This window comes from Platichthys flesus, chromosome 4 (genome assembly GCF_949316205.1).
Source record: "Platichthys flesus chromosome 4, fPlaFle2.1, whole genome shotgun sequence".
In the NCBI taxonomy this organism is placed as follows: domain Eukaryota; kingdom Metazoa; phylum Chordata; class Actinopteri; order Pleuronectiformes; family Pleuronectidae; genus Platichthys; species Platichthys flesus.
Window position 1 is genome coordinate 23,019,716 of NC_084948.1, and position 18,155 is coordinate 23,037,870.

Sequence of the window (18,155 nt, forward strand, 5' to 3'; positions counted from 1 at the left end):
CGAAAAGTCCTCTGTCTCCTCAGGCGACCACCTGTAGTCTCCTGGAATGGGTTCTCCCTGGAACATGTATGACACCTTCAAAGATGAGATCTGGAAAGGTGAGATCAGTGTTGTGTAGAAAAAAATCAAAGTTTTAAACTGCAGTGGAGTTAATATAATCTTTATAAGACCAAGCATTTAACGTAATAAACTACACATGTTGCAGGGCTCAACTTTTTATACCACTTGTAGCTGCACGATTACCAAACAAGCAATACCTGTCATGCAAACACAAACAAACACTTTTTATTCCTTCAGCCCATATTCACCAATCACATTTTGTCTCATAGGCTTTAATGAGGTGTGAAAGCCTCTGTTCTTAAGAATAAACGTAGAAACCTCAGAGAGCCACATGTGAGGGACAGACAAAAGTGCAATAGAAGCTGTGTGTAACAGAGAACATCAACAGAATACCAGTATAATATGGATTAAAAGAAGTAGTTAGAAACATAATGGAAGAGTGTGTGATTGTTTACAGTATTTGTACATAAGAAAATGTCTGATAGAGATGCAGGGAGCAGCGATGACAAATTAATTGAGGAGCAATTCTCAGTAATGGTACAGTTTGTTAGTAGTATTGTGTATAAAGCAGTCTGGTTGTAATCATAGTCCACGATCAGGATCCAGCATCACTTTCCAGAATCACAAAACACTAAATCAAATCATCATGTGCTGTGAACCTGGAGTTGTTTTACTTCATACTGAGATAGAATCCTTTTTTTTTTGATTCCCTATCCAGAGCTGGGACCACTGGACCCCGACTGGTTTCACGTCCTGTCAGCTCAAACGTCCACCTGTGAGGGAAATGGGTCTGATCAAGATGAGCTCTGCGCCAACCAAGAGGGAAACTTCAAAGCCCCCTGTGACAGAACTGCACTGGAAAGTCAGCTGTTCTCTACCCCAAAAGTTTTCAGACGCAGTCGAGTTGTGTCCCCGGAAACTGAGGGTGAGCAGTCGTTCACTGCTGAACACGGTAATGTCTCATTCGAATTAAACCGTTGATATGTTTATGCATTAATATTTCTCTTGCACTTAAAATATGTGTTATACAGAACTTTAGATGTCTGCATCTAAAAAGTGATGATTCTGTATTTCTTTCCTTAGAAAAAGAGGCACGGCCATGGAAGGAAACACAAAGTCCATGTTTGTATCATATGACAAAAGAGAGGTGAGTGCAACAACTCTCAAGACCTTGTTGCCATGCCGTTTGAAAGAAAACATTTTCAGATATTCTACTTTTCGTAGTTCTTATTTCAAGTCTTCAATCCCTTGTGTTGTCACTGTTGTAGTTTTCAGTTTCCATCTTGTTCTTTTTAGGATCCCTGAATCAAAATGTGGAGGTTTTGGTGAGCTGCAGATTCATACATTTAATCTGTTTAAATTAAACTTTAAATAAATATTTGATCGTCATCTGTTATCTGTTCTTTTTTGCTCCTGTCTTCTGTACAGATTTTCTTCAGGCCTCACCGAAATCCCCAGTAAGTGTTTAAAATCCAAAAGTCATTCAGCAAATTTGAATGTGGAGTAATTGATAACATCAAGGTTCACTCTCTTTTTTACAAATGACAGGTTAGCTATGCCAAGCAAATATCTGAAAGTCTAGGTGCACAGATTCATCCGGACATATCGTGGACGAGTTCTCTGAACACCCCCCCTGCTGTGCCATCCACTCTGATTTTATGTAAGCAAATGACTCAGTTAGTTGTTATGGTTGATTTTTTTTAAAAATCCATTTAAGTGATTTGTTTGATAATTGGTTTGTCTCGTTGCAGCTAAAACCGATGAGAGTCCCAGGCCAATGAGTGTTTCTGAAGACAGCAATGTGGTTGTGAGTATTGTGTCGAAACTGACTCCACAGCAGATTTATTTTTTATCACTCACTGAATGTCAAGTCTCTGCTTCTTCCTTTTTTATGCTAATGATACATTTGTACATTGCTTCTGAAATTATATTTTTTCCTTCTTTTATTTCCCTGTTTTTAGTTTGTACGGAAGCTTTTTCCTTCACTTTCAAACGCATCCGTAGCTGCAGCAGTATTACCCCAAAACAACCATGTGCCGGTTCACACAGGTACTGACTCCTTTCTGTACATTTTGCTAATATAATGGGGGATGCAGTAGTAGCTAGACTTTTCGATCCATAATAGAAAACAACTAATAATTATTTCTTGTCTGTAAACCACAGGTGTTGTTTCCCCTGAGGCTGGTGAGAATCCAGAGTCCCATAACTCCCCCCAGGATTCACCGCATCCAAGTCCAAGTGTTTGGCGACAGAAGCTTCCAGACGCTATTGAGGATGGGGATGTACGCAGCACCGTGGCGAGTGTTCTTGATGGAGCAGAAAATGTTCTCTCCATGTTTTTCTCCAACAGTAGTTATGCCCTGAGAAAAGTGAAAACTGACAGAATCAAGAGAAAACAGATCATTTCGACAAAAGAACGTGGCGGCAGCTTTACGGACGTCTCGACTACTAACAACGCTGCCTCACAGGAACAGAGAACAAATGATCGGGAACCTGTCCAAATATCCTCACCCCCACCACAGAAGACTAGAGATTCTGGAATCACCCAGTGGTCGCCATTGAGTTTATCTGACATTCCTCCCTTGACCATAGATTCCTCTTGCAGGGATAATAATCATGTTGCTACACAAGTTGACAACAAAACTGTACCAGAGCAGCTGCAGAGCAACTCTGACTCTAGCCAGCTCACCAGGCCGCATTTGACAGGCTCATACCATGGATTTACAAAGAAAAAGAGACAATTTGTTTACACCATTGAGACTCCAAAACCACAAGCTCAAGGAAGCGAAACACCTTCTGTGAAGAATGACACCACCCGCAGGCTTCCAGGTTCTGGTAACATTTCTCATGCATGTGAATGTATTCATGCATAAAATGCTATAATCCTCGTTTGTCAATATGGACAAATCTGAATTAATCTCTCCCTTTTTATCCTCCTGCTTTCTTTCAGGGAACAAAGGGAGTGCCAAGCTGTTGGGGGTAATCCAAGATGAAGCAGACTGTTGCAGAATCAAGGAGGATGAGATACAAAAACAGAAAAATGTCACGGAAGAAAACGTTCCTCTTCCTGTTCAACCAAAAGCCCAGGAGCTTGACATGTCGCAGCTCTGCAGAGATTTTGCACAAGACTTCAGTCAAATGTTAGACCCTGGGAAACCAAGTGAAGAAGCAGTAGATACTCCTCAAAATGGCTTCTCTCCGTCAACTTGTCTGAACGCCATGAAGCAAGCCAAGCAGAGAGGAAGACAAGCAAACATTCCCCATGACTGTGATCACACCACTGAGAGAAAACCTGTTTCTGCTACTGCTCAGAATTACTCCATCAATGAGGGAACAGGAGTTGACAGCGGATTCCAGTCAGCTGTTGCAGACATATCTCATCTGACTTCCACATCCTTTATTCTTCCAAGCTCAGAGAACATTGCTCAAAGTCAACAGCGGACTGGCTTTAAAACTGAAACCCAAAGAGCTGCTTCTTCCCTATCTACAAATATTAAACATGTAAAATATCATCAAGGAGCTGAAACTGATGCTAAGCTGTCGAGGGAAGTGAAGGAAGGCCAGACACTGGGCCCTTGCAGAGAGAGCGAGTTTCACATAGAGAGCACATCAACAGAACTGCCCAGTGGTGCAACAGAAGGTGTGGATAACATCAGTCACTTTCCAGTCAAGTTTCCAAGTGATGGCAACTTTCCAGCGAGAGCGACGGTGTCTCTTCCTTCCGTCCATGCATCAGGATTCAAAACCGCTTCAAATAAGGCTATAGAAGTTTCCCCAGCCCACCTGGAGCGAGCCAAGCATCTGTTTGAAGAAAACGAAGCTGAAAGGACTATTAGTGCTGAGCCGACCAAAAGAGGCAGCAACGCTAAAGAAGAAATTCGCATTAGTATGGATTCAGTGAAAAATACAATCTCTGACTCAAAGCAGCCACCGTCATCTAGTGAAAGATTTGGGGATATAAGTTGTCAGCTAACAGCGTCACAAAAAGCTGACGTGACAGAACTGTGCACTCTCATGGAAGAAGCTGACAGCCAGTTTGACTTTACACAGTTCAAAACTGGGAAGCTACAGCAGCACTGTCAAGATAACGCCACCTCCCCACAAAAAGCTGACAAAGAACTTGACCCTGATTTTTTTATGGGTATTGATTTTGATGACAGCTTTAGTTCCGATGCTGAAAAGCATAAAATGACGTCAGCTTCCAACTGTGAGGCATCAAATCTGACAAATAGATCCACACTGACAAAAGAAAATTCCTCCACTGAAGATGCATCTCCCTCTTCAAAGAGCATCTCTGACAGCAGGCGCTGTATTGTGTCAGCTGAACCCCCAAATCCTAACAGAGCTGGGTTCACTGAGACAAGCGAGCAGGAGAACAAAACCCCTTTGATGCCTAGTGTAGGATTCAAAACTGCGAGAGGAAGTGATTTGAGGATTTCAAAAGAACATTTGAGAAAAGCCAGAGCCTTGTTTGCAGATTTAGGGGAAAATCTGACTGATCAGAAGTTGGGAGACAAACTGAGCAGTGATGCTGCTGCTAAAACTGAGCTGGGAAAGAGGACCAGCATTACAGATACAAATGCGGAATTCACTTCTAATAACAGCAAAATGGACGCAGCTTCGTATCAAAGTGGTTTCCAATTGGCCTGTGGGAAGGGCGTTTCTATTTCAGCGAAAGCTATCCAAGAAGCTGATTCTCTCTTCAAAGACTGCGACATTGCAGACAATAAACCTGCTGCGTCTGTAAAACATCAAAAGAACACCGAACAGTTTCCTACAGTCAGTCACACGAAAAACCTTTTGAAATTTAAAGGTTTCCAAGGATGTAAAGAGAACTTTTCTGAAGAAGCAATCGGGGAATGTTCAAAAGCGAGTGCTGGACCAGCTGCCAGTCGCACAAAGGTTGTACAGCACAAAATGACTGTAAAAGCATTTTCTTCTCCCTCGTGCTCAACATCAAAGAGTTCTGGCTCCTCTGGAATGAATCAGTCGAACAATGGCGGAGGATTCTCTACAGCCAGCGGGAAGAAGGTCTGCGTGTCGGCTGATGCGGTGAAAAAAGCTGAGCGTCTGTTAAATGAAAGTCATGCACCTGAGGACACGAAGAACCAACTGCAACAGGAAGGAGATGCTTTAAGAACAGCCCATGTGGCCGATCGAATTCAAGTTGGACCAATTACAAATGGTGGATTTCAAACTGCCAGCGGCAAAGGAGTCATCGTCTCAGCCGCAGCTCTCAAGAAAGCAAAATCGCTGTTGATTCAATGTGAAGCAGTTGAGGATGAAATCGATGTAAAACCATCTCACTCCAAGACAGCTGTTCGAGGTCATGCATCCAGGACTAGTGGATTTCTTGCAGCCAGTGGGAAACCTGTGGGACTTTCAGCTGAGGCCCTCCGGAAGGCAAAAGCTCTTTTCAGTGACATCACTCTCAGTGCAGAGCTCCCGGCTGGTTCAGACACAAAGGAGACTCAAGGCAACGCTGATAATTCAGACAAAACACACTGTAGTTTCATGACTGCAGGGGGCGCAACACCGGGTTTGTCTAAGAAAAAAAAGTTCAAAGCAAAAAACATTTTGAAAGAATTTGATAACGGTTCTGTTTCGTTAGAATCGCTGCAAGAAGCAGATGCTTTCTTCGAAGACTGCGACATTATGGACAGAAACAACTGCACCACGGTTAAGTTTGAGAGCGGTGTAGCACCTGTGAGTGGAGGTGGAGGTGAGAAGGAACAAAATCAGGGGCTAACAAACACTTCTGAAGAGGGTGAAAGTGGACGCTCAGTAAACAAGAACGGTTTTCTGCATCCCGGTGAAGTGAGGATACCTGAAGATTTGACCAATGGAAACCCATCAAAGCAACTTTCAACCCCGTTTTGCACAACATCAGAGAAAACTGGCTCCTCTGACTTCAATACATTTAGCAGCGGTGGTGGGTTCTGTACAGCCAGTGGGAAAAAAGTATGTGTGTCAGATGATGCAATGACCAAAGCAAAGTCACTATTGAATGAAAGTGCTTTACATATTGATTCAAACAAAAATCTGAAACAAAAAGAAGACAGTGGGACGCCTCAGAGTGGAAAAGGAGTCGCTCTTTCATTTGCAGCCCAGAATAAGGCAAAAACAACAAATACCAAGTTGCCAGTTTCTTGTGTACCACAGAGGAAAGGGGGATTCCTTGCAGCCAGTGGTAAACCGGTGGCATTTTCATATGAAGCCCTTCAGAAGGCAAAAGCACTCTTCAGCGACATGGATCTCAGTGCAGAGATTCCGACTGTTTCAGGCACAAGAAAGAGCGACAAACACGAAGGGGCTCAAAGTAATTCAGGAAAAATAAGTTGTGGTTTCTCAACTGCAGGGGGAGCTAAAGTCAGCGTGTCACGGACAAATCTTCTGAAAGCAAAGAACCTTTTCAAAGAATTGGCAGATGAAGAGACTCGTCCCTCGGACTCGTGCTCAAGAAGCCCACGTCCCCGCAAGTCAGATCTATCAAATATAAAAAATGTGGAGACCACAGCGAATGACAAGGACATGTCTGCTGAGGAGAGTGTCCCTGAAGTCGTTGAATCTTTTCCGTCTGTGGTGACTGACCCTGAAAATGAAACTCTCAGAGAAAATGCCCTTAAAGGTGCATCTGAGGTAAAGGAAGGTAAAACGTCCGCATCATGGGAGAGCAAGCCCCACGACTCTCTTGGAAAGGAAACAGCAAACGTGCTGGGTTGTGAAGTTAAACGTACAAACTGCGGTGAGGGACCCAAGTCCAAAAGGCTGGAGGAGTCTTCATTTCAAATGTTTCCATCACTTCACTTCAGTGGCTGCTCTGAGACCCAGCAGAGGTTTCTCGCCCAGGAAGCTCTCGACTGCACCAAAGCTTTGTTAGAGGATGAAAGTCTCTCAGTGACATCAGAGAAGGAGCCACTGCAAGATTACCCAGGATCCAATGCCACATCTGGAGAGGAACAGAAAGGAAGAGGGAAAAGATTTGGAGACGATGCAAATATGACTGGTACGTTATTGTTTTTATTATGGATGCACAGCTTGTCTCAGTGTTGTATGATCTTATTGAATCTGGACTATTTAAAGAGCAAATTGTTTTAACTTACAACAATTTACAAAGAAATTCTCATTCAAATATTTAAGCTGTATTTCTACGTTACAGTTCAAATTAACCAGAACCTTATTTGATTGTTTCTAGGTCAGCCTCCCCTGAAAAGACGATTACTGGAGGAATTTGATCGGACTGTTGTTGGTCCGAGAGGTTCAACACTACAGCCACAAAAAACTTGTCCAAACAGTAAGTTATTTACCCGAAAGGACATTTTCCATTCTTATATATTTTCTCATAAATGTGATAACTCTACTGCGTTTTTTCTCAATTAAGGTGTAATGAAAGACAGGAGATCTTTCAAGTTTCAAACCTCTCCTCATCCTAATGTCACACAGCCACACAGGTAAGCTTGAGTCGTTTGCCATGTTTATAAGTGTCTGTCATGAGGTATCAGCTCTTTAAGATGTATTATTTTGTCTCACAGGAATGGAAAAAACTATGTGGAAGCCAAACTGCAAAACACAACACCAACACAACAGTTAACCTCAGGAGGAAGCAGATCAGCGCATTCAAACAAGCCAGCGTTTGCTCCTCCATTCCTCAAGAATGCAAAGATGGAGACCTGCAAGGATGCAGTGCTCAAAGTCAACACAAGAACACCTCCTGCATTTGTTCCTCCTTTCAAAAAACAAAGAACTATCGTCCAGGAGAGTTCCTGTAAACCACAGCAGCAGGAGGACAAACACCAGCATTTTTCTGTAACACCCACTAACCGCAGCACTGTCTTACCGCCCACTAAGAAAACACAAAGCAGTACAGATTTAGCTGGTAATACAAGGAAAGAAGATATTCCACAGGTGGCCTTGGCCGACACAAAGCAGGATTATCTGACTGATAATCACAATGTTCCCATTGGCGGTGGTTCAGGAGACTCTGCTGCAAAGGCAAATCGTGAGGACGACACGTTTTCCAGAGGCCAAGGTGCGGTACAGCCTTTCTGCGTAAAGTCAGTGTTGCACAGTGTAAATACTCTACAGAACATATCTAAAACAATTGTGTTTATGGTTTACAGACATGTTTCAGAATCTCGAAAATGTGGAGTTGGCACGGGATATGCAAGACATGAGAATCAGGAAAAAGAAGCGACAGACGATCCGACCGTTGCCGGGAAGTTTGTTTCTAACCAAAACCTCGGGGGTTTCAAGGATTCCATTAAAAGCTGCTGCAAATGGAAAGCTCCCTGGGAGATTCTCCTCAAAACAGGCAAGGACACGACCGTCATTGGGCTTCAGAGATTATCTTGTCACAGAAAGGATTTGGTTGAAATGTCTTGTGTTTTAAAATCTTGATGTTGTGTTTCAGCTGTATAGATATGGAGTCAATCAACATGTGTCCGACATCAGCAGTGAGACAGCCGAGGCTTTTCGCTTCAACGTGCATCAGTTCCTGAAACTGGAAGCGTTTACAGACGGGGGTGGCGTTCAGCTGGCCGATGGAGGATGGCTAATCCCCAGCAAGGATGGGACTGCAGGAAAAGAAGAGTTTTATAAGTAATTTAATTGCATTTATTCACTTTAATCCGACTTTGTACTATTAGAGAAACAAGGTGCAGGTTGATGGTCCTCGACATCATCTTGTTCTACACTTTCCACAGAGCCCTGTGTGACACTCCAGGTGTGGATCCTAAACTGATGAGTGAGGAGTGGGTGTTCAATCACTTCAGATGGATCGTGTGGAAACAAGTATCCATGGAAAGATCTTTTCCAGAAACGATGGGCGGCCTCTGTCTCACGCCACAGCAGGTTCTCCTTCAGCTCAAGTACAGGTACGTAGCATTACAACTTGTGAATATCAAATTTACTTCTGAACACATTCTAGTACTACACACAGAATAATGCCATTTTGTGTCATCTCTATAAAAGACAGGGTTTTAGGGCTGCAAGGAATTATTATTTGCATATCGATTGACTGATTAATTGAATACTAAAAGATCTAACAATACTTTTAATTGTCACTGAGTATAGAGAATGAATTTCTATCAGAAGAATAAGAATATTATTAAAAAACGTGATTATTCTTCATGTGTTAGATATGATGTAGAGATCGACCACAGCCGTAGACCCGCTCTGAGGAGGATCATGGAAAAGGACGACACATCGGCCAAGTCCCTGGTTCTCTGTGTCTGCGGGGTCGTCTCCCGAGGACACTCCTCAATCAGACCGAGTCGCAGTGACACCAAGACTCCACAGGGGGCCGATGCCAAGGTCGAATCCCCCTTTGCAGTAGTTTGGCTGACGGATGGATGGTACGCCATCAAAGCTCAGCTGGATGAACCTTTGACAGCCATGCTTCACAAAGGTCGACTGGCTGTCGGCGGGAAGCTGATCGTCTACGGGGCTCAACTGGTGGGATCGCAGGAGGCTTGTTCCCCTCTGGAGGCACCGGAGTCCCTCATGTTAAAGGTGCATGGAGACCACAAGTCCTTCTGTTGTTCTTTCAGCGACTTCAACAAAGAGAAAAAGCTGACTTATTGTTTGTGTGTTTAGATTTGTGCCAACAGCACCAGACCTGCACGGTGGGACACCAAGCTGGGATTTCACAGAGATCCCCGACCGTTCCTGCTGCCTGTCTCCAGTTTGTACAGCAATGGAGGACCAGTTGGATGTGTGGACATTACCATACTCAGAAGCTACCCCCTACAGGTGAGTTTACTATTCTATTCGTTAACTCCTTTCTCCTGGAAGTTTGTGCTCTGATCCCTTTCGTCTGTATGTTTGTTGGTTTTTCCAGTGGATGGAGAGGAAACCAGATGCGGGCGTTGTGTTTCGTTCTGGTCGTGCAGAAGAGAAAGAGGAGAGACGATACAGCAGCCAAAACCAAAAGTCCATGGAGATTCTTTTTGCCAAGATTCAAACTGAATTTGAAAAAGAGCAGACAGGTATGAGGGTTTTTCTCGTATCAGGTACAGACTAAAATGTGCAAGGATTTAACAAGTTGTTTAATCATCAGGTAAAAACAAACCTCAACGCAGAAGACGCACAATAAGTCGTCAGGATATTGCAAATCTGCAAGATGGAGAGGAGCTGTATGAAGCAGTGGAGGCTGATCCAGCTTACTTGGAGGTGATAGAAAGTGTACCTTACTGTTTTCTTTACTCTATTCTCTCATAAATAGAGTTTTAGTCACGTATCTTTCATGCTCCTCTGCTCTAGGCCCATTTGAGTGAGCAGCAGATGGAGACTGTTCAAACCTACAGACGCTCTCTGATGGAGAAGGAACAGGCGGAGCTACAGGATCGATACCGTCGTGCTCTAGAAGCAGAGAGCGCTGACGGGACCTGTCCCAAACGAGACGTCACACCTGTGTGGAAACTCTGCGTTCTGGACTCTATGGGCAGTGGCAGTGGTGTGACTTCATTTCTCTTCTTTCTTTTGACCTATCCATATTTATTTAAACTTATTTACTGCGGTGTGTTCAAATGCTGGTTTTAATACATTGTTCTTCTTTCTAGTTTACCAGTTGAATTTTTGGCGACCCTCCTCCGATCTTCAGGCTTTACTGAAGGAAGGCTGTCGATACAAAGTTTATAATCTCTCCACTTCAGAGGGAAAGAAACGCAGCGGGATCGAAATGGTTCAACTCACTGGGACCAAGAAAACACAGTTTCAGGACCTGCAGGTACAGTCGGAAACTGTTGATTAGATTCTGTACATGTAAATCAGATGGTTGATCAGAATATGATCCAATATAAATGTTTTGTTTTATCATTCAGGCCCAGGAATGGTTATCAGAACAGTTTCAACCCAGGGTTTCCACCAGTTTCTTGAATCTTCAAAACCCAGAATTCCACCCATTGTGTGGAGAAGTTGATCTCACAGGATTTATCGTCAGTATCATGGATGGACAGGGTAGGGGATTTTATTTTTTTACCAACTGTTTCTTTCATAAACATGCAGTTTACTAAATAATTGTTTTTACTTTTGAACACAGGTTCCTCTCCGGCATTTTATCTGGCTGATGGAGAACTGAACTTTGTTAAAGTGCGGTGTTTCAGCAGCTTCGCTCAGTCCGGCCTGGAGGATGTTGTAAAGCCACGTGTGCTGTTGGCTCTGAGCAACCTGCAGCTGAGAGGTCAGTCCCTGTCTCCCACTCCTGTTGTCTACGCTGGAGATCTGACCGTCTTCTCTATGAACCCCAAGGAGGTTCATCTACAGGAATCACTCAGCCAACTCAGAAACCTGCTCCAGGTACAGTCCACAATTACAAACACTGTTGCCATGCATATTTGACAGATGAAACTGGAAATGCTGCAAATGGACAACATTTCTCACATATGAAATTACTATTGTTTCATGTTGACCTCTAACAAGTTTTTTTATGTCTTTTTCTTCATTTCACTTGTTTCTACTTTGATTAGAATTCTACAGCCACACTGAAATAATTAGGTTTGGGTGCAGAAGAATGTGATGAACATATGATCAAGTCCCTGGAATCATTGTTAACAAGGGTTAACTTTTCTTTAAACCATGTCCAGCTCTTATTTTCGTCTTCTCCATCGATCCGTCCTTGATTCTGATACATTTGATTAATTTCCATCTTCTGTTTTCAGGGTCAGCAGAACTTCTTCCTCACTGCTGAGGAGAAACTTTTACATTTACTGAAGTCCGATGGCCTAAGATCCATCTCTTCTCCAGCTGTCCATCCTCTAACCCCAGCTTTTGCAACTGACAGAAGACAAGACAAAAAGACAAGCGTGAGTTTATGCACTTGCTTTTCAATTTGAGCTTTTTAAATCCATTTGTTCTCATAACCACTTGGCATCGACTTAACAAAATAAAAGTATTGTCCTTTTTCTATGCAGCTGATCGCTCAGCAGCCAATCAGAAGCGTCGGATCCTTCACCCCTGTCAGCGGGAATCTGCCTGCACCAACGTCTTTAACAGAGAAAGACCCCAAAAGCCTGAAGAGGAGAAGAGCTCTGGACTATCTGTGTCGCATCCCGTCTCCACCGGCTCTCTCCCATCTGGGCTCGGTGGTGACTCCATGTGTGAAGAAGACGTTCAACCCTCCTCGGAGGTCGGAGACACCAAGCACTTTGAAGACAGAACAGACTCCAGCTCGCAAACCTGTCGTCTCACCGAAGGAAGGCGAATGGGTGAACGACGAGGAGCTGGCGATGATTGATACTCAGAACTTGGGTGTTGGTGATTTAATGTAGATGCATAAGACTGTATGTGGATGAGTAGTGGAACTCTGGGAAGAACTGTACAAATGTGAATGGAAAGACGAACAGATGTTTATGGTTCATATTTTGTGGGATGTTTTTTGTCTCACACGACTTATTAAAAGTATAAAACTGTAAAATCATGTCATCACTTTCTACTGATCTTCTTTTCTACTTTTTTGGGCTGTGATTAGGTTTGACAGCTTCATAGTTCCTCTTTTCTTTGTTTGAGGACAAATAACAGCTCATCTGAATGTCTACTGTTTAACACCTGAAGACACTCTCAGTCTCTTTAAAGTCAGTTGTAAAAAACAACAGTATGCACTTAATATTATCTATTTCTTAAATTCTATCTGACACCATATCTTAACCTTTGTAAAGGCCCTATCTTTCCCTTGATGTATAGAAATAGTTAGTGTTTTTTACTGTATGTTTCAAGATAAGAAAACATACAGATAAGATAAGAATATTGAAGGGGTGCCCGGGGGGGAAGATAAAGAATTAAACTAAGTTGAATAAATGTTAATGAAGAATTGGCTGATCTGAACAATACAGCCTTTGAAGGACGGTGAGTATTAGAGTTAAATCGATTTAACTGTGGGTAAACGATATGGGCAACTATAAGCTGTTCACAGACATCGATATTAGCTGATATGCACTGATATGAAACCTAAGATTTACAGTAAAAACGATGTAAAGATGTGTGTTGAAATATAAGAGATAATATAAGACTTTATCAATCCGGAAGAAAATCATTGTGCCAGCTTGCTCCAAGGTTAAAGTACAGCAAAATATATGTAGAATAGAATTTACTTGTAGTTTTACAAACAGTAAAACTACAAGTAAAGATGAAAATCCAGTTAAACTACAAGTGCATTGAAAAATAAATTTTGTGTAAACAGAGAAAGTAATACTTGGATTAGTTGATATGAAATGATAAAAGAATAGGTTATGTTAGTTGTGAGATCAAATATTAGAGATATGTCTGTAAATACATTGACATAAATATTGCACGTGATATTTAAATCAGTTGAATGATATTGGAAATGATATAACATGGTATTAAAAAAATTGCACATGATATAAAATGTGATGATGGACAAAGAAAGGAATGTAATTGCATTTGTGTTAGTTGTGATTTTGATCAACCATTAATGTTGCCATGACTTAGTAAGACCGTATTGTTTAACACTGAATTTAAATACCACAAATATAATTAAGTCAAAAAACATGTTATGTATAATCACATAATAATTTATGGTAGAAAAACTGCGTTGAATTCGCAAAGTGTGCCCGGTGTGACCTCCAGACCAGCAGGTGGCGCTGTAGCGATCGTTGGCAAGTTATCCTGCCGACACAGAAGAAGAGGAAGAAGAGCTTCCGTAAACAAGGCAGCGGTTGGAAGTTGATTTCCCGGTTTTATTTTTCATTAACTTTACCGCCATAATGCATGAGGCCTGGGTTTATATGGTGAGTATTCGTGAATAGCGACATTTACTCGATGTGTGTTTGTTCACGTGGTACCAGATTTACGTTAAAGTGTCGTTTTTTGCCGGTTTTCAGGGTCACAACAGCGGCTAGCACGGTTTAGCTTCAGACACTGACCTCATTGAGTTTCTATGACCGTATACACACACACTGACCTGGAATAAAACTCATATTAACCGCACTAAAAGCAGTACATATGGAAATAAATGCACTGGTTGGTTTATTATGATTTATTGTGGTTGTTGTTTTCCAGTGTATTCATGGGGTTTTAATCCGTTTCCATGCAGATGCGGGGTAAATCCTCCAACCCGTACCCTACTGCTGTGCAAAGAGGCCGTGCGGGTAGAGGTGGAGGACGTGACCCTAGGCCCGTGATCAGCGACAGCAGCAAGAGGGAGCGTGTGATCAAACAGGTCGGACTCACCAGCAGCACATTCATCGGCCCCGCTTTTCCTCCACCGACACCCGCACCGAAGAAGGCGCCAAAGGCGAAGAAGCTGCAGAAGCCGAAGAAGTTAGAGAAGCCGAAGGAGTCCAAGGACTCCAATGACATAGAAGACACGCTGAGCGAGTTCTACAAAGAGCTGGAGAAGATCGACACGCCCGACGGTGACGAGGGAAACTCAAAGAAACCAGAGGAAGAATTTGCTCGACCTCAACAGATGCGGGTCGCAGGCCACGAGAGAACGTATAATGCCGGCCACTCTGCAGAAGCAGACGGCTGGCGGAGAAGCGATGGAGAGAGGCCGGCTTCCTGGCCGCACTGGTATGACAATGGGCCGTATCAGCCCAGGGGGCCGAGGCCAGGCATGGACCTGAACCATCAGAACCAATGGCGTCATCCTCATCCACAGCACAGACCACCAAACCCAGGGTTACACGGACCCCCATTCCGTCATCCACCCCCACCTGCATTCCAGGGTCCACAAAACCCACCGCCACGCATGAATCCCAACTGGAGCGGTTCAGGCCCTGCAAACCAGTATCAAGAGTTCTCTGGCATCCCATCTCCGAATGTGCGCGGACCACCCTCTCAGGGCCCTTATGTAGAGTATCACTCTGACAGGGATGAGCGGGTTCGCAGCTTCGATGCGTACTCAGATAACGGAAACAGAGGTCACGACCAACACCGAGTATTTAATTCAGAAGCTCAAGCGTGGGAGCCCCAGCCTCACAGCAGACCCCCTGGTTCTTCCTTGGTGCTGATCCTTTTGAGGGGACTGCCCGGATCTGGGAAATCGACACTGGCCAGGTACGTCTGTGTAACCTTCAGTCACTTGAGTGGGTGTGTTGTTCGATATGAAGGATGGTGCTTTTTTTAACATTCACACAATCTGTGTCACAGGGAGCTGCTCTCCACTGGTCCCAGTGGGGTAATACTGGGCACAGACGACTACTTTGTTCACGATGATGACTACTGCTATGAACCATTCCTTCTTGGAGAGGCCCATGAATGGAACCAGAAGAGAGGTAGTGACTCTTTAAATACTCATGCAGCTTTAATTTTTTGTAAAAATTTACTCAATTTCAGGAAAAGGCCTTTTTATGTTTTTTACGTTCACCCAGTTTTTCAAACTTTTTTGCAAAAGTTCCACTGAGTAAAAAAGGTTTTTTGAAATACAGTTTGAAGACACTTTTATTTCATTGCCTGAAATTTGTTCAACCTCTGTTTGGTGTTGAATTGTCTTTCAGCCCAAGATGCTATGCACGATCGCCGGTCTCCAATTATTATTGATAATACAAACATTCAAGCCTGGGAGATGAAGCCATATGTCAAAATGGTAGGTGGCACATATTATGAGGAGTCGTGATCCAATCTACAGTATTTAGCTGCAACGCTTCATGACTCTTTCAATGATCCTAATGAAAATGATTCTGAACAGGCCTTGGAGCGAGGATACCAGGTAGACTTCTGTGAACCTGACACCAGCTGGAAGTTGGATCCTTACGAGCTTCAGAGGTAGGATTTCTTAATAACCAGATTGTACTTGATTCTGGTGCAAACCCAGAGAAGCTTCACTTCCTGACTTTACAACACGCTGCACTTGTTTCGCCCTCAAGGAGAAACAAGCACGGGGTCTCCCAGGAGAAGATTGCGCGGATGCTGGATCGCTTCAAATTCCCCATTTCCATAGACACTGTGCTGAGTTCCCAGGAGCCGCCTCACGTCGACCAGCGACCTCTACCAGAGCCGCCGCAGACGATGGGGGGGAGCAGAGAGCTCCAGTAGTTGATACAAGGATCTAACCAGCCAAATCATTTTGCCTAGCAAAATTTATTTTTCACTGCTGCTGTTGTTTCTTTGTATTAATTTATAATTTTATATCATGCAAATTTGTGCAAAGGGAGAGCAAATATATTTTCTCTACAGAAATTTGCAACAGGGGAATTGTCGTGTGTGATATTTTTTCTAAGAAAAGACAAAATCTGCATTGTTTTTGCAGTTTGTATTTTTACGACATTTCACACTTGTATTTTGTGTATTCCTTGAAAAAGGCATCAACACTTAAAACTTTTTTTGTTCTAATCAATTAACAGTTTCTTCGTTAAGTTATTTCCTGCAGCTTCTGGTTCCCTGAAATCTGCAGAGTAACTGGAAGAAGTTTCTGTTCCGGTAAATCTCTCCTTTCATAGTTAATTTGTCTCCACGGTTCTGCAAACACAACAGTGGAAACACACACACACACGGTTCATTTCTGTGCTCCGATCTCTTTTTAATTAAATGAGCATTTTGCTAATTATCAAACTGAACAAAAAAATATGTTTATGGGGAAATCACACTTTTCTATTTATTGATGGTACATCTTAGAACAATTTCTGTTTAGTTTTTTTCAGGTTTTTGTCTAGTGTGCAATTGTAAATATAACAGTTTACCAAAAACACAGTTGAACAACAATGAATTGAACCCTGGTCCTGTTTTATGAACTTTAGTCAGGACTTTAGTTTGTCTGGAGTTTTTGTTTTTGCTCAAACATGAGTCCACATTTTTACCAGTGTGAAAATCTTCCCATTAAATTTCTGAAATATTCACGCTCGCATTTTATTTTTCTAAGGAAACCATTAACTGCCATGTTTGACACAAATGTTTTATCGCTCCCAGTGGGTTTTGTTCCCTTTCTCCTCCGGAGCCTCACGTGACAGATCTGGGTCTCCCTCTCTGTTCTCTGCTTCACATCATGCAGACTCCACTATTTCAAGTTTTTCTTTTTAAATAGCACAAAAGAACTGGATGCATATATTTGTTTTTATCCAGGTATGGATTTTGGCCCAAGTTGGCTGAGGATCAGTGGAGGCTTAAAATACGAGCACAGGGGGAAACGTCTTGATATAGAATCTCAGGATTAAAACAATCAAATGTAAAATGGGTAAATGGATGGCTACCTATATTTGCAGTGTTTTGGACGCTTGTGCCTCCAGTCAAATATCTCCAGTAATTCCTAAACCTCCTGTTGGGCAAAAGTGTTTCACTCACCCGGAGGCTTTTTCCTCTCATCACTGAACAACCACGTGTTTCCTCTACAGCATGAAATGATTTGCTCCCTCACGATGTTTCAAGGTTGACGTTAAAGAACCACACTGTAGTTTCATTTGTACATCTGTGGACTTTTATAAACACCCCTGACCTTGATTTACAATCTGGTACCAATGTGTGAGGCTGAGCTGCAGTGGAGAACACAACATGTTTCACATATTTACTTATGTGCCAAATCAGCTCCTGATGGATTCTGAGAAGGTTTTGTGTAATTGCTGTAAAAGCTTTCAAAGTAAAATAACAAAATATTTGTGTAAACGTTTTAATGTGCCTATTTGCGTCCTTGATAAATTATAAAGAGAGAGAGAGAGAGAGAGATGCAGTACATTCATTTCCTGGACTTTATAAAAATAAATCCAATAAAGAAGAAAGGGTGAGACCTGGATAAATGAAGTCGTTCAAATGGGCCTTGACTTCTCGCCGATATAAAGGCCAAGCTGTTCAGTGGAGTCTCCCTGAGGTGACGGTGACCTTATGTGAGGGAATCAATGCGGAGGCAGTTTTAAGAACATCATGTGCTGGCTTGAGTCGTTGTGTCTGTGCGACACGTAACCCTGGATATTTATTTCTGTCGGAAACACAAGTTAGAAATGAGGTCAATCATTGAGAATAACAACAACAGACACTGTGATGGTAACAGTCTATTCGATGGAATACATTAATAAAAGCACACATTATGTTTCTGTAATTACAAACAACCTAGACCTCGTTTTCATACAGAAACCTTTTGTAGATGAGACGTGAGATAATACCCTTCATTGTCTCAGGAGCTGGGCCGGTTCCATTCCTCTTGTTAGAACATC

The 18,155-nt window shown here is 42.7% G+C and overlaps 1 protein-coding gene across 1 annotated transcript; it reads left to right on the forward strand.

Moving 5' to 3' along the window:
• The first annotated feature begins 64 nt into the window (after window positions 1–64).
• LOC133952072 (breast cancer type 2 susceptibility protein homolog) lies at window positions 65–16,848 on the forward strand. The gene is made up of 24 exons (XM_062386345.1): window positions 65–98; window positions 779–985; window positions 3,011–7,066; window positions 7,256–7,354; window positions 7,442–7,511; window positions 7,593–8,089; window positions 8,181–8,371; window positions 8,471–8,658; window positions 8,763–8,933; window positions 9,198–9,570; window positions 9,655–9,810; window positions 9,899–10,046; window positions 10,118–10,230; window positions 10,321–10,513; window positions 10,620–10,786; window positions 10,881–11,016; window positions 11,099–11,355; window positions 11,718–11,861; window positions 11,970–12,323; window positions 14,108–15,072; window positions 15,166–15,290; window positions 15,513–15,601; window positions 15,704–15,780; window positions 15,882–16,848. Exons 1-24 carry the CDS (start codon window positions 65–67, stop codon window positions 16,048–16,050), a joined length of 8,979 nt encoding a protein of 2,992 aa, XP_062242329.1. The 3' UTR covers window positions 16,051–16,848.
• The last annotated feature ends 1,307 nt before the right edge of the window (window positions 16,849–18,155 follow it).

Excerpts from the sequence above, each read along its gene's own strand:
- LOC133952072 (XM_062386345.1), top strand. The coding sequence starts at position 65 with ATGTATGACACCTTCAAAGATGAGATCTGGAAAG. Across the intron at positions 99-778 it reads CAAAGATGAGATCTGGAAAG|AGCTGGGACCACTGGACCCC; the intron begins GTGAGATCAGTG and ends TTCCCTATCCAG. Across the intron at positions 10,047-10,117 it reads ATTTGAAAAAGAGCAGACAG|GTAAAAACAAACCTCAACGC; the intron begins GTATGAGGGTTT and ends TTTAATCATCAG.